This window comes from Vanessa cardui, chromosome 5, assembly GCF_905220365.1.
Source record: "Vanessa cardui chromosome 5, ilVanCard2.1, whole genome shotgun sequence".
NCBI classification, from domain to species: Eukaryota; Metazoa; Arthropoda; class Insecta; order Lepidoptera; family Nymphalidae; genus Vanessa; species Vanessa cardui.
Window position 1 is genome coordinate 5,320,475 of NC_061127.1, and position 20,091 is coordinate 5,340,565.

The 20,091-nt window shown below is 31.1% G+C and overlaps 1 protein-coding gene across 1 annotated transcript in view; it reads left to right on the forward strand.

The window, feature by feature from the left end:
* LOC124529655 (extracellular serine/threonine protein CG31145) overlaps positions 1–20,091 on the forward strand; it is an 81,643-nt gene that overhangs the window by 50,221 nt on the left and 11,331 nt on the right. Inside the window, exons 3-5 of the mRNA XM_047103487.1 lie at positions 8,818–9,171; positions 15,857–16,099; positions 18,405–18,529. Of these exons, the coding sequence (XP_046959443.1) occupies positions 8,963–9,171; positions 15,857–16,099; positions 18,405–18,529 (577 nt within the window). The 5' untranslated portion in view covers positions 8,818–8,962. The remainder of the gene's footprint in view (positions 1–8,817; positions 9,172–15,856; positions 16,100–18,404; positions 18,530–20,091) is intronic.

A 20,091-nucleotide genomic window follows, 5' to 3' on the forward strand; every position in this document is an offset into this window, starting at 1 on the left:
CTCTTACAATTATATCCTTTTGGGGTTTTATTACATTAAATAATTATTTTTAAATTGTCATAGATATGAATGGGTGATGCATAAAAAGGACTCAACAACAACAGCCTGTAAATTCCCACTGCTGAGTTAAAGGCCTCCTCTCCCTTTGAGGAGAAGGTTTGGAACATATTCCACCACACTGTTCCAATGCGTGTTGGTGGAATACAAATGTGGCAGAATTTCTATGAAATTTGTCACATGCAGGTTTCCTCACGATGTTTTCCTTTACCGCTGAGCACGAGATGAATTATAAAGACAAATTAAGCATATGAATCACCGGTGCTTGCCTAACCACTGGGCCATCTCGGCTCAAAAGGACTCAGTCTAGAATAATTTACTTATTATCTTGCCTAGGGGTAATACGAAATCTATGGTGTAACCCACTATCTACTAATTTAATAATTAGGCAGCTTGTTTACTTATAAAAATGAATAAAAAATAATAAAACAAGAAGTGTCTAATAGCTCTCAGAATGTTGTTTTTCGGAGATTCAGCCTCGATTAGTATCTTAACTGATCATATGATATCAGAAAGGTATGTGCTAAAGGCGATTTTGGCTACAATGATTATAACATTCAATAAATTCACATATGAAAATAGAATACCAGCGCAACTCTGATTCAAATTTTGCCCGAATGATATAGGAAGCGAGTTCTTACAGAATAGCACTGCAAAACAGTTACTGTTTCTAATTTATATTAATTAGATATGTTACGATACAAAATGAATGTTATTTTACAAAACTTACTAAGAATAAGCATTCGTAGAGGCTGTGCGTTATTTGAAAAAATGTCCTACTTCACAGCGCTGGCTTTCCACGTTATTGTATTGAATTGTGTTTTGTTATCTGCTTTAGATCGTAGACTTATATAAGCTGGAAGCGACATTAATGTTCACAGTAAATTATTTCGTTATACGATTTTGAGATAAATTATTACGCATTAGAATAATAAGCATAATTATTTGTCTAACGAAACCAAACTTAAAGAGGCATGATTTTTTAACACTTTTGAATATGTATCTTCACAGCTTGTATTTGAAATCGATACAATCGAAGAAATAAAGCAATTAAATATATGTTATTCAAATAGTTTGCATGTTAATATAACGTTGATTACGCCAGTCCCTGATATACGGTCGATAGAGGCTTCTTATTGTCTGTTATATTGTTCTAGGTACACGTATATTGCAGAAAGTACCTACATTCGGCTAATGGAAACTGTGATCAAGATGTTATCTCTATATAGCTGTTGTTGTACCATTGTTTATCTCCTCATTCAATGACTAAAGCGATCATTGCGTGCTCCTAGTGCTTATGTTTGCCTGGTACATTGTACGTCTGTTCCTTACATCTATTGTTCTTTAACTTACCTATATATGAACTGAAAAACTTTTTCTTTTGTTGAATTATTTTTACGTAACCTTTTCTTGTACGGTAAAATATTTGCCATTCATCTAATCATGTAGTGATTATACCATGTACACATTAAGCTATTCTTTATCGATATCGATATTAGTTTAAATACAAAAATAATTGGTCAGAACTTTTCGATACTTTACGAAGTCAATGTTAGAAGTCAAAGTATGCACAGTTGTGATGTTGCACCATATTTGTGTATTCGTGTTGGTTTTGAAATAGCACTTTCAATGACACTAATGCATGGGTGCATACGTGGAGGTAATGTTAGCTATCGTCCTGCGGTGCATAATGACCGCTGGAAGTTAAACATTACGCAAACACAACAATCATTTGTTTCTTTTGTAAAATTGCATATAAAAAATAAAAATGTTTTCATTTCATTTAAAATAAAATATTTTTGCTTTCATCGTAATCCTTTATTCCATTTCAATAATTATGCGTTATTTTCACAAATATTATTTTGCGTATTTAATTATTTGTAATTTATCGATGTTTGTAAATAAAACATCCATGAGAATCGCATTCAATAACGCGTTTCTCGGATTCCTTTAGTTACATCAGCACGGTTTAATTAATAAAGTCATATTTCTCTCTTTTTAATAGCATTTTTGTGAATTACAATGGAAATTAAATTTATAAAGTTATTGCATATTTCTCATTAAATAATGATAAAAATCCCAAAGTCTTGTGGTAAGCCATAGGTAATCTTAAAGTTTGTTGAGGAAAGGCGCGATGGATGCGAGATCTTCACAGTCAGGAATCAGCTTGCCTTTGAACTTGATACAGGACTCAGCACAAAGGGGTCCTTCGAACCACGGGCCGAACATCTTCTTGCATTGAGCGCAATTTTCAATACAAATTTCCAGAGGATCCCATCCAGTTGCAATTGCTGGGCTGGCGTTGGTTTGATCCAAATAGAACAAAAACATAACCACACACAGGACAGCGCAAAAGTTGAATTTTCCGATCATTTTGAAGTGATTGTAGGTTTCTTGTATTTAGTGAAGGCAGATGAGTTGATGAAGACTGTGATATCCAAATGGGTCGCGAGTGTTTTATACAAGAATCTGCTGATTTTCTTAAATGAACCGTATCTGTGAACCACGGGTGGTTTCGCGTTTTCCATTATCTAAATGTATTTTTTTTCTAATTAGATTGTGAAAATAATGGCGATTTTACTTAGGCTAAATATATCAATAACTACTTCTGAACAAAAACTTATTTATATTACTGGCCATTTATTTTTTAAATGATAATGCTTTGAATTCTTCTAATGAAGTTAAGTTGCATTTGTAAATCATTTGTAATGTACATGTACTAAATTTGTGTGAAGTCAATGTAATTATTAACTAAATATCAAACTACTATAAAATAATTTTAATTAGTTAAAGAAATTCAAAACGAAGCAGTTATGCTTACATTTCAATTACTAAACAGAAAACGTAACGTTAAATAAATATTTTTAAATAAAACGTAGCTCGTATCGTAGACATGCTTGAAATGATTATACATAAAATATTTTTTTTGTGTTATGTTATAAAGAGTCTATTATTCATTTTTCTATCAAACACTGTCACAGAAATTTCAATTTTATGTCAATAGCACTAATTAAGTTGGCTCAAGTTGCGAACTTATATAAATTAACGAGGGCTGCGTAGCGTGCTGCAAATTGGATAATTGAAGTCTTTTTGTTCGGCGTTATCATACTCGTATGCAAGGCTGAAGAGTCTCATGTACGTTTTACAATTGAACTGGAGTTGTACCACGTGTTCCAACTATTTTTCAGACGGCTTGCGAATTTTTGTTTCTTGTGATATGACAGGAACCCATTTTTTCTCCTGATTAGAGAAGATGCTTTTCATAAAGATGTATGATTTCGACTTCTGTGATGAATCCTGTTTTTACTATTAAGAAAACTGTTGTTATTCTGGATTCGTTAAATTTAAGAAAGCCTACTTAAAATTCGTTGAAATATCTCCACATTTCTTACGTGAATTAAGTTATGTTTGTTACTTTCATATTTTATTGGATCACTTATACGTATGCTCCATAAAACTTTAGGTTAGGTTTTAATAGTTTTAGATAAAAGTTATAAATTGTATACAATACCCATCTTTTTAAAAACTATGAAATAAAAAAATGAGACCTGTCTGGACGTGAAACCAGTAGTAGAACGTCAATTTTAAAATGCTGCAACAAAAATACAAAAACGTACATTTTTGTTTTCTCGTATTCGATTTCGAACAAATAAAACAACTTTGTCCTTTTTCATCTCTAATTGATGTTACTAGGGTGTTTCAATTTTTGAATCAAAAATCATGCGATAGGACGAATGCAAACTTGAAAATGTGCAAGAAATATTCAACAAAAAATATTTTATTTTTACGACAATGGTTCTAGTATGGATGTGGTAGCTTATAAGGCAAGTGAAAACCAAGAAAGGTATGACGGTGTGTCACGGCCTATTATTGCTTACGGTAACCATTATAAGATGAGCCATCTGCGCAGGAGATATAACACACATGTATAAAACACAGGTGCACTTTCTATTCCTTCACACTCCTAATTCGATAAAAAAGCAATCCTACACAGTCGAAAGAGTGAACTAGTAGCAATTTTAAAAGCATGCGGTATTTGTTAAACATGCACAATTGATAGTCCATTATACTTTTAGCAATGGATGACAGGTTCAAGAAATGGATAACATAATTTCTAGAGAAGACAAATTAAGAAAAAACTCACCATGTTCCGTTACTGTTCAATAAGTAGTACTAAAGATGCAAGCAATGCTGTCCATAACATTGATTTTCGAAAAAGTGTTTTTACCATCTGTTTTCGTTCTATTTTATAAGAATGTTTTTCTTAAAGCAAAACTTAAGTGTCGAGGATCAAAACACTTTTATTCTTTCATAAAACGCGCTTTTATGATTCGAAAATGGTTACGAACGCTTTGTAACGAAAAATATATATATGGGGCTATAATTTATTATTAATTATAATGTTAAACATTACTCTTGTTTCGTCATACTTGTGTAGGATTAGATCTTGTTTGAAATATATTACAGCTCTTACTCGTACAGATACAATAGCCATTTGGTATTATGTGTTTCTCCGACATCGTATGATATTCCCCTTGTTTTTTTCCTTGAATATTTTACAATATTTTATGACAATGTTTACTTTCAACGTCTCCTGGGGAAGCTTTACATATGCCTAATTTTTTTTTATGTTTACTGCCTCATGAAGGAGAATGACTGGTCTTATTATAATTATATTGAACATACAACCTGAGGAATCGGCTATAACTAAGGAGTATCGCACCCAGAGAGAGAGCATCTTAGAAGAAAAGCTGATGAGATTAGTTTGTCTAAATATCTATCGCTATATTCCAGACCACACAAATATGTTCATAATCAAACGGTATGTTAATAAAAATAGAATTTATTTTAAAATTGTATCCATAATTCATTTCTAAAAAAATCTCAACGTTTTATTGAATAACCAAATATAATTCAGTGAATACGACTCTCTCAAATCATCTTAGGCGCACGCGCCTGGATGGATATTCTTATCGACTTGGTAAGTTAGTAGTTTAACATAGATTTTTAAACTATTTTAAGACCCGACATGCTAATACATTATATTATTTAACATCTTTATTAGGCAATTCAAAAGCAAATCTTTTTAAATAATTATTACGTGGGGTCTCAATTGGTGATAAAATATATCCATTAAATCATTTTGGGACTGTAAACAAATATAGATGTCATAACAACTACTAATGTGTCAAAGTGCTGCATTTGAAAGTGTCTATTCATAAAATTAAGAAATTTAAAAACAGAATTCTTTAATATAATTATATTTGTTAACAGAATTTTATGAAACGCGTTATCCTAATTGTTAGAGAGTTATAACTCATAATTGGGGGTGGTTTTATTAAAATGTTATCAGTTGAAATCCATTTTTTTTTTAACTATTTAATACAACACGCACTAAATATTGTACTTTGGTGATTCAATGTGGGAAACCTTCAAACGAAAGCATTCCAAAAACAACTGTAAAGTTTCAACTTAGAAAGAAGAATCAGAAATCGGATGAAAAAACTTAATCTTATAGAATACATACAAAATTGTAGACATTATTTCTCATCCGCGTATGAGGTAAGCCTATTTGCACATTCACAAATTAAAATTACTTGCATCTCTTTAACCTCAACCTTAGCCATTTGAATATGCTAAATCCCTCTTTGGGATTCACACTTGCGTCATACTTGCGATTTTTGCTTGCTGAGATAGCATAACAAGCAGAGGGACAGATTTACTTATATACTAGATGTTATACCTGGAAAATATCGAACCGATACGACTTGGGAACCTTCAATGAAAGAGCGTGCTCCTCCCTTTTTTTTATATGTTGGCGGACGAGCATATGGGCCACCTGATGATAAGTGGTCACTATCACCCATAGACAATAACGCTGTAAGAAATATTAACTATTCCTTACATCGTCAATGTGTGCCACCAACCTTGGGAACTAAGATTTTATGTCCCTTGTGACTGTAGTTACACTGGCTCACTCACCCTTCAAACCGGAACACAACAATACTGAGCACTGTTATTTGGCGGTAGAATAACTGATGAGTGAGTGGTACCTACCCAGACGGGCTTGCACAAAGCCCTTCCACCAAGTAAAAGCCCTTCCACCAAGTAAACATATCGTTTTCCCTTATAACATAAAAAAACAGGATGTCTGCGTTTTCATAACACTTAACTTAAACAGACGTATGTTTTATTAAATGCCACATTCCTGAGCTTCATATTTACTAAGTAAAATAAATAGGCCTGTCAAACTAGTATTTACATAGATATTTATATAAGTGGTATTATAAACTTAGCTTAAAGCAAAAACGAAATGGGTCTAAAATACAATTATTATATATTTATTTTAGATGTATTATTATTTTATTAGAGTTCTAGTTTTACGATAGATTTCGTCTTTATTTAAATTCATTATTATTAATAGGTACGCATTCGAATATACATATGTAAATCAAATATGAATCTTTACATAATCTTTTTGTAGTTGTTCTGATATCAAGAAGTCGTAATATATATATATATATATATATATATATATATATATATATATATATATATATATTAATATAAATGAAAGTAAAAATGAACAGTAAAACTTAAATTCATTGTATTTGTTATGTAGTGACGCAATAACATTCGACAAATAGTCTATAATTTGTTAATCTAAAAAGGTCAACATATTTTACAATGTATTAAATATAATATAATATTATCAATTACTCGTGTCAGTTTTATCTGCGTATGCGCAGATTTTATGCATTGGATTATGAGTGATTAGCAGATTCAGCGATATTTAACACTACTATAACATAAATATTAGGTTTCTATTTCTTAGACTCAGCTAAATTGGCGAGCTGCATACAAATATGTATGTGTGACAATGTGTGTTGCAGAATATATATTTATGAGATTTTCTAAATTTATTTATGTGAATTGGTTTGCTTTGGTTGGTGGACTGCCAGAGGAGCTATTTGCAAGTAAGTGGTCACCAATGCCACCAAAAATTGTTATTGCAAAACAGATTAATTATTCCTAGTATCCGCTATATGCGACCAACTTAGGAACTGAGATATTGTCTCTTCTGATTGAGTGTGTTTGTTGTTTGACAGTAGAATATATGTTGAATGGTACCTACCTGGGTGAGTTGCTCAAAGCCCGGACACCAAGTAAACATATTCTTAAAACCTTAACTTGTTTAGAGAAGAAGATTATTCCTATACTTCAATAGCGATACTTAGATAAATTTTGTGGATGAATTAGATCAGATTCATACAATTTTCTTCGCCATGTATGACTTTACCTCTACTGGAAAATTTGTATGTGCTAACCACTGTGACAACTACTGTAGTAAAGATTTATTAAATAAGTGGATAATAATTCGAATGTGTTGCAACTGATGGCACTATGGCTAAACCTTCACGCTAGTGTCAACATAAGTACAAAGTTTTAACTCAATCGAATGAATGGCTCGGCACGCATACGACATAAATAAAGATAAGATAGAAATAATATTTTAATATACATACATAGATTGTGCTGAGGAATATAAAAATGTCTTAAAATTACTAGCTATTATATATGATAAGTTAAATAACTTAATTGATTATTTATCACATTAATTCACTCACGTAATACTTTAAAAGACGATATCTTTGAAAACAAATGTTTCATTCAAGTTTTTGTTAAAGGATAAAATTATTATCATATATATATCTAGATATAATTCTAAGACATCTTTTAATTACTTTTACTAGTACTCCGACATAGATAAACAATTTTCGAATTTGTTTTTCGAATATAATATTTATAAGAATTTTAAAGTATTTGTTTACAATTTAATACTTATCTTTTCAAGTCTCCATTGAACTCTGTACAAGTACTCAAATTAAGACGTCGCTTCCTTAATATTTCAAAAGCATTATACTCCGTCATTACTCCAGCTTGCGTAATCGGTTAACCTCACGGTCGTGAGTAAACGCTAGTGAACTCTGTAGTAGTGGTACCAACATTAGCTGTTTCCTTGGTATTTGAACACTATATGAACTGGTTTTATATAAAAATGTCACGTTGCTGCCATTTAATCGAATGCATTTAATGCCATTGTCGTAAATAGGTATCGCAAATAGGTCTTGCATTTTTCTGTCATCAAATTGTACAATGTTTTTTGTGACAGACGAAATAGAATGAAATTAATGTTATCAATTAATCCGAAGCATTTGCGTTAGACAAAACCTTATCTAATAAAAGATAGAGGTATATACCTAATAATTTTTATTCTTGTTAAGTGATGCGAGGCTTAGGAAATCCGGAAAAACGTACTCAAAAATCTTAATATTATGTTATCATTTAATTAAATAATAAACTTGAAATTAATTATATATACATACTAGCTATGTCTGTGACTACGTGCGCGTTTGAATTGAACAAAAAAGTTATTGTTCCGTTCACAAATTCTAATATTAAGATCAGCCGGAACAAACAGACAGAATGACAAATACTTTAAAGAAATGTTATTTTAATATACGTACTGTGTAAACTGTACATGAATTAAAAAAACCGTATCTTCTAATATTAACAACAGACACTCGAATTTTAATACACGTATAGATTTGGAACCTTGAAATAAATTTACTCTTATGTAAAATTTCGAGTATTTGTAATTAAATTTGTTTGCTTTTTGAATAAATAAATACGGCGAAATTTCCGGGAAAATTATAAATTATTACGAATTCAACTTTATAAGTGATGCGTTTGTTTCAGTGTTAGCGGGTGGGCGCGCGCACAGTGGCGGCGGTGGCGGTGGCGGTGGCGCGGTGGCTGCGCGCGCGACTGTAAGCGCTCGCCGACGCCGGACCATGCGCCTGGGGGCAGTGCGACCGCGCCGCGCCGCCAGACCGCGCGCACCATGCTCAACATGAAACTTAAAGAGCGCCTCGCGCTTGCCTTAAGCGCCTTCCTCGTACTATTCACGCTCATGCTTATTGTAGACCTACAAATGGACTATGGCATATCGGGGCATAGAGTACCATTGCATGGTCGAGTGAAAATAGGCGACGACACTGATAAAGGACGATCCGCGTACATTGAATTTCGGAAACGTTTTCTTCAGAAAAGGTAAGTTAGTGTATTGAGTGTTTTTAGTGATAGTGTTTGTGTGTGTTTCGGGGTATGTGTTGTTTATTACGAATTCGAAATATTCCACTTCGTGACATATCCTTCGTCAAAACAATAATTCCCTTAGATTTGCTTATCTTATCATAAATTAATTAATATATTGACCTCTGATACCGGAAATTAGATAATATTTTGTAATATTTTTCAAAAGCATTCAATCTTTAGTCGTTTGACATTCATAATTTTTAATCACTTAAATTAAAACAAATGTAACTTTAGTAATTAATTGCTATTTAAAATAAATTAAATCATTTTAAATGAACAATTTGTGAAAATCTAATAACTTTATTAATAATTTAATTCCATAAAATTTAGAAATAAACTGTATCGTTGCGTTATCATGTGTTTACTGGTTTGACAGCGTCTTCTGTGATAAGGAATTACGTTTTCTCATTATGTAAACAAAATATCATAATGATGTCTAAAACAATATATATTTATATGCATTAACTAATCGTTCTACTTTATTTTTATTACAAATACATTTATTAAATTTTTAATGCATTTAGTAATTCTTTAATTGAAATAATAGTGCTATTTATAAATGAATGTATTCGTATAATTTTACCGTTTTGTTAAACTAGCTGTAACTCTTTATTCTAGTTAATGTTAATACATTATATTTTAGGTCTTTCTTATTTTAATTTTAAGTAAGTAAAATATCATGATAAAATCGTTTGCAATGTTCTTTTCTAACTCTACATAATTATTTTTAAAAACGTACCAAACGTGTCTTTATGTGGTCTGTTTTATTTTTTTAAAAACAAAGTTATAATCAATAAGTTATATTCAAAATTATTAATTTAAAATTTTCGGTCGCAGCGTAAAAATAATCAAAGGTTATATTTAGGTACTTTTTTTCTTTTTTGTCTGGTCTGGTCTGTCTAAAGTCTGGGATAGATTAAAAAAATATTTTAAAATTTTTATGCATTATAGGAACACTAGGTACTTGCCTGTCTTCGTTTTTATAACAATTAATATTTTATTAGTTTTTTATCACGGAAAAATGTTTTAAATATTTAAAAAAAAAACTTTATTTATTTACAGGTTTTTTTTTATAGAATACTTCATTTCGCGTTTACGAAGTTTTTTTTTAAATATAATTTAAAAGTAAAATAAAGTAATTTATCTGTTACATGTAAATGTTATCAGTGGAAATTTTTGAATCTGCAAATTTTCTACGCAATGGATTTGTGTTCGGCGTCGGTGACAATAAATTATTTTTGAAAAAAAAAAAAAACGATCGTTAAATTATAGAATACACTTAACAAAAGAAACTAGCAACACTGAACGATTTTAAGACTTTAAAGCTAGTGATTGATATATAAGCACGTCCTTATGAAACTAAAGTACTATTAGATATGTTGAACAATACTTGAATCAACAATGTTTTCAGTTTCTTGACCCGTCTCGCTACTTTATTTCACTAATATGAATCTTATCTAATCTACATCACCCCTTCTATCACGTAATGGATTACTGGTATAGTTTTTACCTGTATTATTAAAGTATAGAAATCTAGCAGTGGGACTTAACTGGTCTTGTTTTACTGTAGTTACGGATTCATGATACACTGCGATAGTTATAATTTTTATTTTCGAAATGTAATGTTTCCATTTATTTATTGTTTGTTATTGTGTATGCGTTATATTGTTTAATAATATTAACATTTAACATCTAAGAATGTTAAGCTTTGAGTCGCGAGTTATGTTCAAATACTATGTTACTACTTCCGCACTGATATACCCGTCTAGTAGGAAATAATAATCAAACATATTAAGGTTAGGCTTTATCGAGTTTATATTTAATTATGATTAACAATTAAAAAAAATTGATCATGTATTTATGTATCATATAATATAATTATTACTTATTTGTTTACATTACAATATAATAATAATGATTGGTAACGATGTATGTTTGTTTATAACTCTTTGGAATACTCAATTAAAAAGAAAATACATATGTAAAAAAATTAGGAAATTACTATATGCTGTTTTCCATGAAACCATCATTAAAAATGTATACTGAAAATAATAAACGAGTGTTAAATATAACATCATCAATACAGAAATAATTCGTTATCTTAAAGTAAGTAAACACGTTCGAATTTCGGCCCTTTAATTTTTTATCAGTCGCTCGTCATAATCTGCTTTTTTATCAAATTTATCACATTTTTTATCAACTCAATCCTTCCATATTGTATAGATGTATAAAGTGGATTTTTTTGTATAACGTAAATTTGCCATAGACCGTTGTAATTAAAATCATGAAAGTGTTTCTCGTTTATAGGTAATATTCATATGTTGATATTCTTTTATAACTAACCTTTTGCGTAATACGAAGGTGTAGGTACTCTTTTATACTTTGTATTAAAGACCGTACAATCTAGACAAATATTGTAATTGTAACGAGGCCGTATGCCTGTGTATATTTATTTTTTAATTTATTCATAATTGGTTAATGGAATGTTAAAAGCAACTTTTATAAATATCTACTGTCTTTCTGTGCACTCAAAACTCGACCTTGCGTATTTATAAATTGATTTAGTTTTTCCGTAGGAAGAATATTAAATGTTGATATGTAAAGAACGTGAGTACCGAAAGGTCATAAGATTTATGCATCAGAAACGTTTTATTCAAATGTCACATTAGGGAACGTTGCACTGAAATTCGATCTTGAAATGTCTTATTGCGTACAGAATGTTTTATTTTCATAATGACTTATATAATAAGTGTGAAGTTGGGTGACAAATTTTTGCTCATATAGCAAGATGAACATACTATTAGTATGATACTCATTATACATGCTTTCTGCAGCTTTATTCTTTACGTTTACCTTTAACTTAGGAAAAAATAAATTTGTCTTTATGTGATTTTAAGACTGGTAGACCGTATGAATATTCTTACCTTAAGAAAACCTTATATAAGCCAATTAAACGAATAAGTTAGTATTTGTTTGGTTATTATATTACTATTGTCATATGGAATTTTAATGCCGATAAGAAAATCTTTCATAATAATTGTCATTACAATTATAAATTATTTTTTCCAAGATAACTATTATAACTAATTACATGTTAATTAGTGTGTTACCAGCCATAGTATATCTGGGAAATAATTAAAGAGAATTGTAACAGCGTGTTATTTCTATATGTGGAGTAAAAACCAGTGAAACATCTAATAAGCCTCTGGTCATCAGTATTAACTTTTCAAAAAGTAGCACTTTTTACTGTCCCGCTGCTAAGCTAAGGCGTACTCTTCTTTTGAGGAGATGTAGCAGGCGAGAGTATGTAGTTCATTCAACGGCCACTGCGGTGCTATAGATTCATATTTCCTAGATTTTCATATAACAAGCAAATTTCCCTACGATTTTCCTCCAATGTGGAATTTGAGAAGAATTATAAACACAAAAAAAAAATAAGCAAACAAAACTTATATAATCTTAATCTTGCAATCTGCGGGTAAAATCCAAGTCTTCTAACCACGGGGCGATTTCGACAAAGTTATTATTCATATTCATGCTTTGTGGGTTTTACGAGTTACGAAATAAATGAGTTTTACTATGATAAATTAAAATATTTGTACAGTTTTTTATGTATATTTCAAAAAAATGCCTTCAATAAGTTATTTGTAGCCGTTTAAGGTCGAGAAGTGTTTCCAGTTTTGCATCTTATCACAAGATTGCAGATGTTATGTCAAAGGTCGTGGGGAGATCCACTGCAAACACTCGTGTGGAATGATCTGAGTAAGATCTCAATATTTATATAAATAGTATATAATGTGTCTATATAGTTAACGCTCGTTGAGAAGATTATTTCTATCAAAACAAAAGATCATTTCAAAATTATTAATTTAAATAAGTAATGAGTCGAATTAAAATGAAATAAAACAAGTCATAAAAAATAAAAATTATTATTATAAGTTTTATCCCTTTTTCAAAAATTTTAGGATTTGTTGAATTTCGTGGCGGATAATTAATAAATTTGTGCTAAATTCGCATTAATATATAATATTATTGAGTCACTTTTGAGTTTCTTGCTCGTCCTCTGAAGTAGAATGTACAATCCAATTGGTGCTGATGTTATATTAGACAGGTTAAATTTCTCTAATAATATGTTAGCTATACTGTTTTAAATAGTTTCGCCTATATGTGACTTACTCGAACACATCAGTAAAAGTATTTGGTATTCACAGTTGTTTGCGTCAATATGTTACTTATAACATTTGCAATCTGCCCATCGTTTATAGAAGTGACAGCTTTTGTTGTAGAACAATGCATTAATTAATTTGTCACCTCGGCTGAGCAAATATGTAAAGTAAACGAAATATGAGTTCGCCACTCAATGCTTTTATGCCTTAGAACAATAGCTGTGTACAATCGAAACGTCATATCATTACAATGGCCCAGCAAACAAAAATCTTAAGAATTAATGCTCACACCAAGCATTGCCTTCATTGTTCAAGTAAATTATTTCTAGAATCGTTTATGTATAGTTAAGTTAATAAATGCCTGTATTTCTTTGCGCGCGATAAAAATTTAACGTTCAAATTTAAATTTTGCTCACGTTACACTTCTGTATCTTGTATTCAATTGCATTCGTTATTTATTATTTGTTTAGAGACTATGAAAATTGCGTCTAATACACCTGTCTAACGATGGGTGGCTTACGAGATCTGACGAGTCTTAGTTTAGTTAGACCCCTATTTTTATATAAAACAGGTTTTAAGTAAAAATTGAGCGCTCAATAGATAACGTTGCTTAGTTGCTGATTTAATCAATCGCGTCCGAAAATTAAAACATGTAGTTTTACGAGCATATATAATTCTTACTGCATCATCACAGACATGTATTTAATAATTATATATTAGTTTCACTTTTTCTAACTATTACTACGGGGTAACAATCATGTTTTTATTTTATGACCTTAAACGAGATTTAAATGAGTTCTTATACAAAAGATTTTTTAGATATCATTATATATGTAATACTAGATGTCGCCCGCGGCTCTAGATATGGAATCCACCCGAAAATAGTATCATAAAGAAATTACAAGAAATTTTATGAGTAGTTACTTTTTTATAAATGTAATACACTTTCAACTGTAGTCTGATTAGAGTACTTACGCTTTGTCCACCAAGAATTAGGTGGTATATATTATTTTTTTATTACATTAATTAAAACCAATGGGTGTTATTATATTAAAAATCCTGTATATGAACTTATATGAAATAACATCAATATCTTCAGTCCATTTGCTTCGTCTGAAATGTTCCTCGTAAGATAATTACTACTAAAAATTTGCATCGTGTAAACGGAACTTATGAAGACATTGTTGCTTCATTAACATTTAGCATCATTAAACGTGCACTCTAAATTGTAACGATCTGGCTACTATGAAATATTTAATACGAACTTAAAAATTACTTTGAAGAAAAATTAAATATAAATTATGAAAATTTTTAATAAACATTAAAAATATTACACACATGATTATATTTCTTAATAAATTAAATCTAAAGAATATGAAAAGAAAATAATAATAATAAAATAAACTTAACTAAATTATTATAATTTTTTATTTAATTTAAGATAATTAATTATATTAAAACTAATTCACCTATTGAAATTGTTTATAAGTAGTTGTCGCCCGCGGCTTCGCTTGCATTTTAGGATTTTGGTTGTCATGTGTTAGGCAAATAAGTAGCCTATGTCCTTTCTTAGAATTCAAGTATGCTTCATACCAAATTTAAATAAATTCGGCTCAGCGGTTAGGTCGTTAAAGAACGACAGAGTTACTTTAACATTTATAATATTAATAAAGATTGACTTATAAAAGCACTTGAAATCTCCTTCGTGCTCATTCCAATTTGAACCAACATTATTCAGATCATATACTCTTATACCATGTTATTATATGTCCAAGGAGATCTCGCCAAATAAAGTATATATTAATAGTCATTTATTTCAGCAATACTATAAAGATATACGTTATTCTATATACAGTAGGACATTATTTTTATTTCACTTCGACGTATACGAATTACGACTTTGTTATCATCGGTTAATGACTGAAAGCTTGCTTAATAATATCGCTTCGTCTGTTATGAAACTTTTTAAACAATTCAAAATCAAATATTTACAATACAAGTCTGGAGTAAACAAAACAATCGACTTGAAAAGGCTTAGGCGTGAATTGTGAAGGAAATTTCACAAAACTAATTGACTTAAATCTATTAAACCTTTATTTATTAAGATGTTATTGAGTGCGTACTCAGAAAATTCGTTTATTATTAATTGGGTATAAACCAATATAAATAAATAAAGCTTTTATTATAAAGTTATCTAAGTACATTTATATATAAATATGAGACAACATCACATACATTACTCTGATCCCAATGTAAGTAGCTGAAGCACTTGTGTTATGGAAATCAGAAGTAACGACGGTACCACAAACACCCAGACCCAAGACAACATAGAAAACTAATGGTAATCTACATCGACTCGGCCGGGAATCGAACCCGGGACCTCAGAGTGGCGTACCCATGAAAACCGGTGTACACACCACTCGACCATGGAGGTCGTCAAATATATAACTTACTTATTACGTTTTTATTGACAGTAATGGCAGCAATGGCTCAAGAGAATACGAGCAATCGGCTCCGAGTGAGACGAGTGGGAGCGATGTCGAACTTCGTACTCCGGCCACGCCGGCGGATCGCTTTGAAGACTTGCAAAGAATACTCCTTCTACAACTACAAGGCAAAGCCGACGAGAATCCCGTCGTGATACCCCCGCATCGCGACTTAAACGTCTTAAGGCCTGAAAACCCGACCATCGGCGAAATGGAAGATCTGGAGCCCAGGTGAGAATACTAATATATTTAAAAAAAAACTCGTTACAGTCCGAACAATATTTCAAAATAAATATTTCTTCGTTTCGTTTCGTTTAACATTAAGAAAACATTAACCTAAATATTCAAGAATGTACAGAAATTAATATTAAGACCGAGAAATATTAATTAAAATTGTTCGCGAAAAACGACTCGAAAAGGACATTACAAGGAAAATTTGGGAAAGTTGTCGACAGCTGACATCCACAAGTACAATTTATGTAGCGCGGCAAGACGCCGAATTAAATAGTTGGTTACCTACTCCGTTATTGCTGCAATTAAACTCTGATAAAACGTACATTGCATTTAACGATTCAACCGTTTCGCTTCCCCCGCACTTAATTCTCTTAAGTACCTTACATTCGTCATAACGATGGGCATGTTACGTCGATTTTTAATTTTAAACAAAAACCTCATTTAATTATAATATTATGAAGAAAAATTATAATTTGAAAGTCTAACTAAAATAGACTATACAGCATTCATCATTGCAAGAATAGTCGACTGTTCGTACATCCTAAAAGCTTTTCATCCACAACGAATAACCCGGCTGAGCGCTGAAGTATGCATCAAAACCAAACAGGTTGGTCGCTCAGTGGTTGACGTAATTTTACCAAAGTAAATATTAGGCCAAATCTCATAGGACCACGGCGAATGGAATGAAAAAATATCATGCTACATGGTCGTTCGTTTTTAGCTTTATGCTTCTCTTATGTCTTAAGGGAATGTATTTTCGATATTATTATAAAACGGATCATACTTGAACGATAGACTGATTCTATAATGTAACAGACAGGGTGACCTTTTTTATCTTGCAAAGCGAATTTTACCAGCTTTGCTGCGAAACTTATTTAAAATCCTGTTACGGGGCTGTGTGGAGATAGGCGCGGGCCTTTGACAATAAAACTAAATGGAATGAATGCATGAGGGCTTCCTCAAACGTTGCTCAAGATATGACGAGGCCTTATAGCTAAATTCATGTATCGCGCAAAAAGGGTTGCTTTGATATATGAATAATTTTTACCATATTCTCGGCTCATCTACGAAAATGTAAAATTAAATGAGAACATTTTCGAAGGTATTTTCTTTACTGTATATAAGGCGAATATTTTCACACATATACATATAATATTGTCTTCTTCGTACTTTTATAGTATATCAGGTGTTCACTATTAAGTTTTGAGGGTATTTTTTTTAAAGAGTACATTTTATTTTTCATGGAAACATATGAGATAAATCAAGGCATAACCAAATATATGAAAATCTTATCTATGAATAAAAAATTACGTCTTAGTCCTTATACTGGTCACGAGGTCTAAGTCATTTTCGGTTAAGACATACGACAATGCGATTCAACGGGAAATGCTGTTAGCATTCTTGTCACTACTCCATACGACCATGACCTTGATTAAGAAAAAAACCGCTATACCATAAGTAATATTTGCACTAAAATGATTTAATAAATGCATCATTTTGAAAGCACTGATTGTTACTTTGGAGATCTTAAAATATGATTTTTCCCAATTTTGTTTGAAAAACTGAGGCCATAGCAATACTTCGTTGGCGTTTTAGGGGGTTGGTTGTCAGACAAAAAAGTAGCCTTCCTTGAAGTTCAAGTTTGTTTCGTTGTCGTGAAAGAGCGACAAACAGACAGACAGAGTTACTTTTACATTTTAAATATTACTATAGATACTGAATTTTTCATTCAAGAAAACAGCAACAAAAACAGAGGCAGTTACGTTTTAAAAAATGACCTGCAGGAAAAATGTTGCTTTTGCAATTTATCAAGTTAGCCATTCAGAATTCTAAACGTCCATTTGTACTAAATCGAATCGATCGTTTTGAATTCCCATTTGACACGAGCACAATTCACACCGAAGGAGAGTCAATAAATTTTATGGCAGACGGCTTGATTTCTAAATGCAGGTTATCGGGGCATGCCACAAATCGAGAACGTAACACGTAGGCTCCTTAGTATTCCGTTCCTTCCTGCGCCGTGTCGCCTGGAGTCTCGCCCGCCTCTGGCAACCAAATCACGTCCACTTATGTGTTCCACGCAGCCAAAACCAACACGCCGTTGGAAAATCTTCCATGTAAATCTCGACATTAACGATCAGGTTTAAGAATGTGTGATGCAAATTTAAAGTGCCTCGGTAGATATTCCATTGTCCTATTGAACTTGTTACTTTCATTTTATCTTGCAAACATCTCATATGCTAGGCACTTCACGTCGCTGGACAAACGGATGCGGATATTGATTATTTTATTTCTTTTTCAGCGTAAATGCATCGAATTTAGAGAAATTCCAGCTAAAAATTGCGCAACATGAACTTTATGAAGATGGAGAGCCGCTGGTTGGCGCAGTACTCCAAGACATGGCTACGATCCCGATATTACACGTTGGTGCGTATGCAACAATTGTAACTCATTTAAAACATAATATATTTTAATAAAATGTATCTGTAATTGGCACTGCACTTTGCTCCAATACAGATTGTTAGACTTATATAGAAATCTATTATGTATGTCACAATTAGTTTGACATTTTTTTTAATTATTTGATTTGATTTATCCAATTCGGCCGACCATGCTTTTTTTATTAATAGCAAATTGATAAAATACAAATAATATTATAAATTAATAAAGTTTGTAAATTCATATAATGTATGTATTTGTCATTGCTCTTTGTTAAAAAAATCATCGAAACGTATATATGTATAATGATATTGAATAAAACTTGTGTCTCGAATATTTTACACTGTTTTAAACATAGTGGAAAATTTATTTGGTGCCTCATTGTTATACGAAGGCCTTGCTTTAGCATCTATCAAAATTCACAAATCCGAAATTTCAACATTTAACAAAGATATTCTCATACTGTATTACAAATATAAGATGCTCTATAAGATGATTAAAGCACAATGACTACTTAATCTGCTTTTAATAACAATAGCGGGTTCTTCTCTTGCCTTGGGCCATATTTATTCTAATCATACACTTTGCTTCGGGCTACGTGGTGTCCACGTGGACAGTGCCTGGAGTACTAGGTATTTAATAATAACAATCCTATGTTCTTCGGATAGGAAAACTTTTCAAAGAAACTTTGATTAGATTGTAATAATTTATGTATTTATTCAATACAATATACATATCATAACAGGGCATGGTTGTCCCAATTCGTTTAATAACAATATTTAAAATAAATCTCTGCCTCATATATGTAGCATATATTCCAGGTGGCAATCCTTGTGATATTTATATTTTCAAATATACCTAAAGATTTTGATCAGTGCAATTTTGTTTGCGATGAACGACAACGACCATTAAAAACACATGTTGACTCTGCATGTTACTCTTTGGAAGTGATTTTAGTACTAATAACTCCCGAAAGGTTATACGTTCATAATTGTTATAAATCATATATTTAATAACGGATAATTTCTGACAATCTTATGTAATAAATATTAATATATAATTTAATCGTAAATTGTTAATTCCAAACTAAGTTTAGCGTTTAAATATTTATGTCAAATTGCAAAACTTAACAATCACCAAGTGAAACGAGTTAGGTTCTCTACATTAGGATATCTATACTATTCTATAATAACCAATGTTGATCTGAATACCAAATTCCACCCACTATAACGACCAATCACATTTCTTTTTTTATATTTAATAATTGTATTGTTAGTTAGTGTTAGTTGCGTTCTTGTTAAAACCGTTCTTAAGTATCGTTATTTAATTTAATACATTAAGAAAGTCAATAAAACTTAACAAATGAAGGCTGATTTCATGTGTGATAACATATACACATTGACATCGGGAGTTTTAGTATAAGAAATATATTTTTCATGAGTATGAAATAATGTATTTTAATACCGACTCTTAATTATTAAAACGACCCACGCCACACATAATAATTACGATTTGAAAACCTTCGATCGTTCGTGTATCGTATTTTGTGA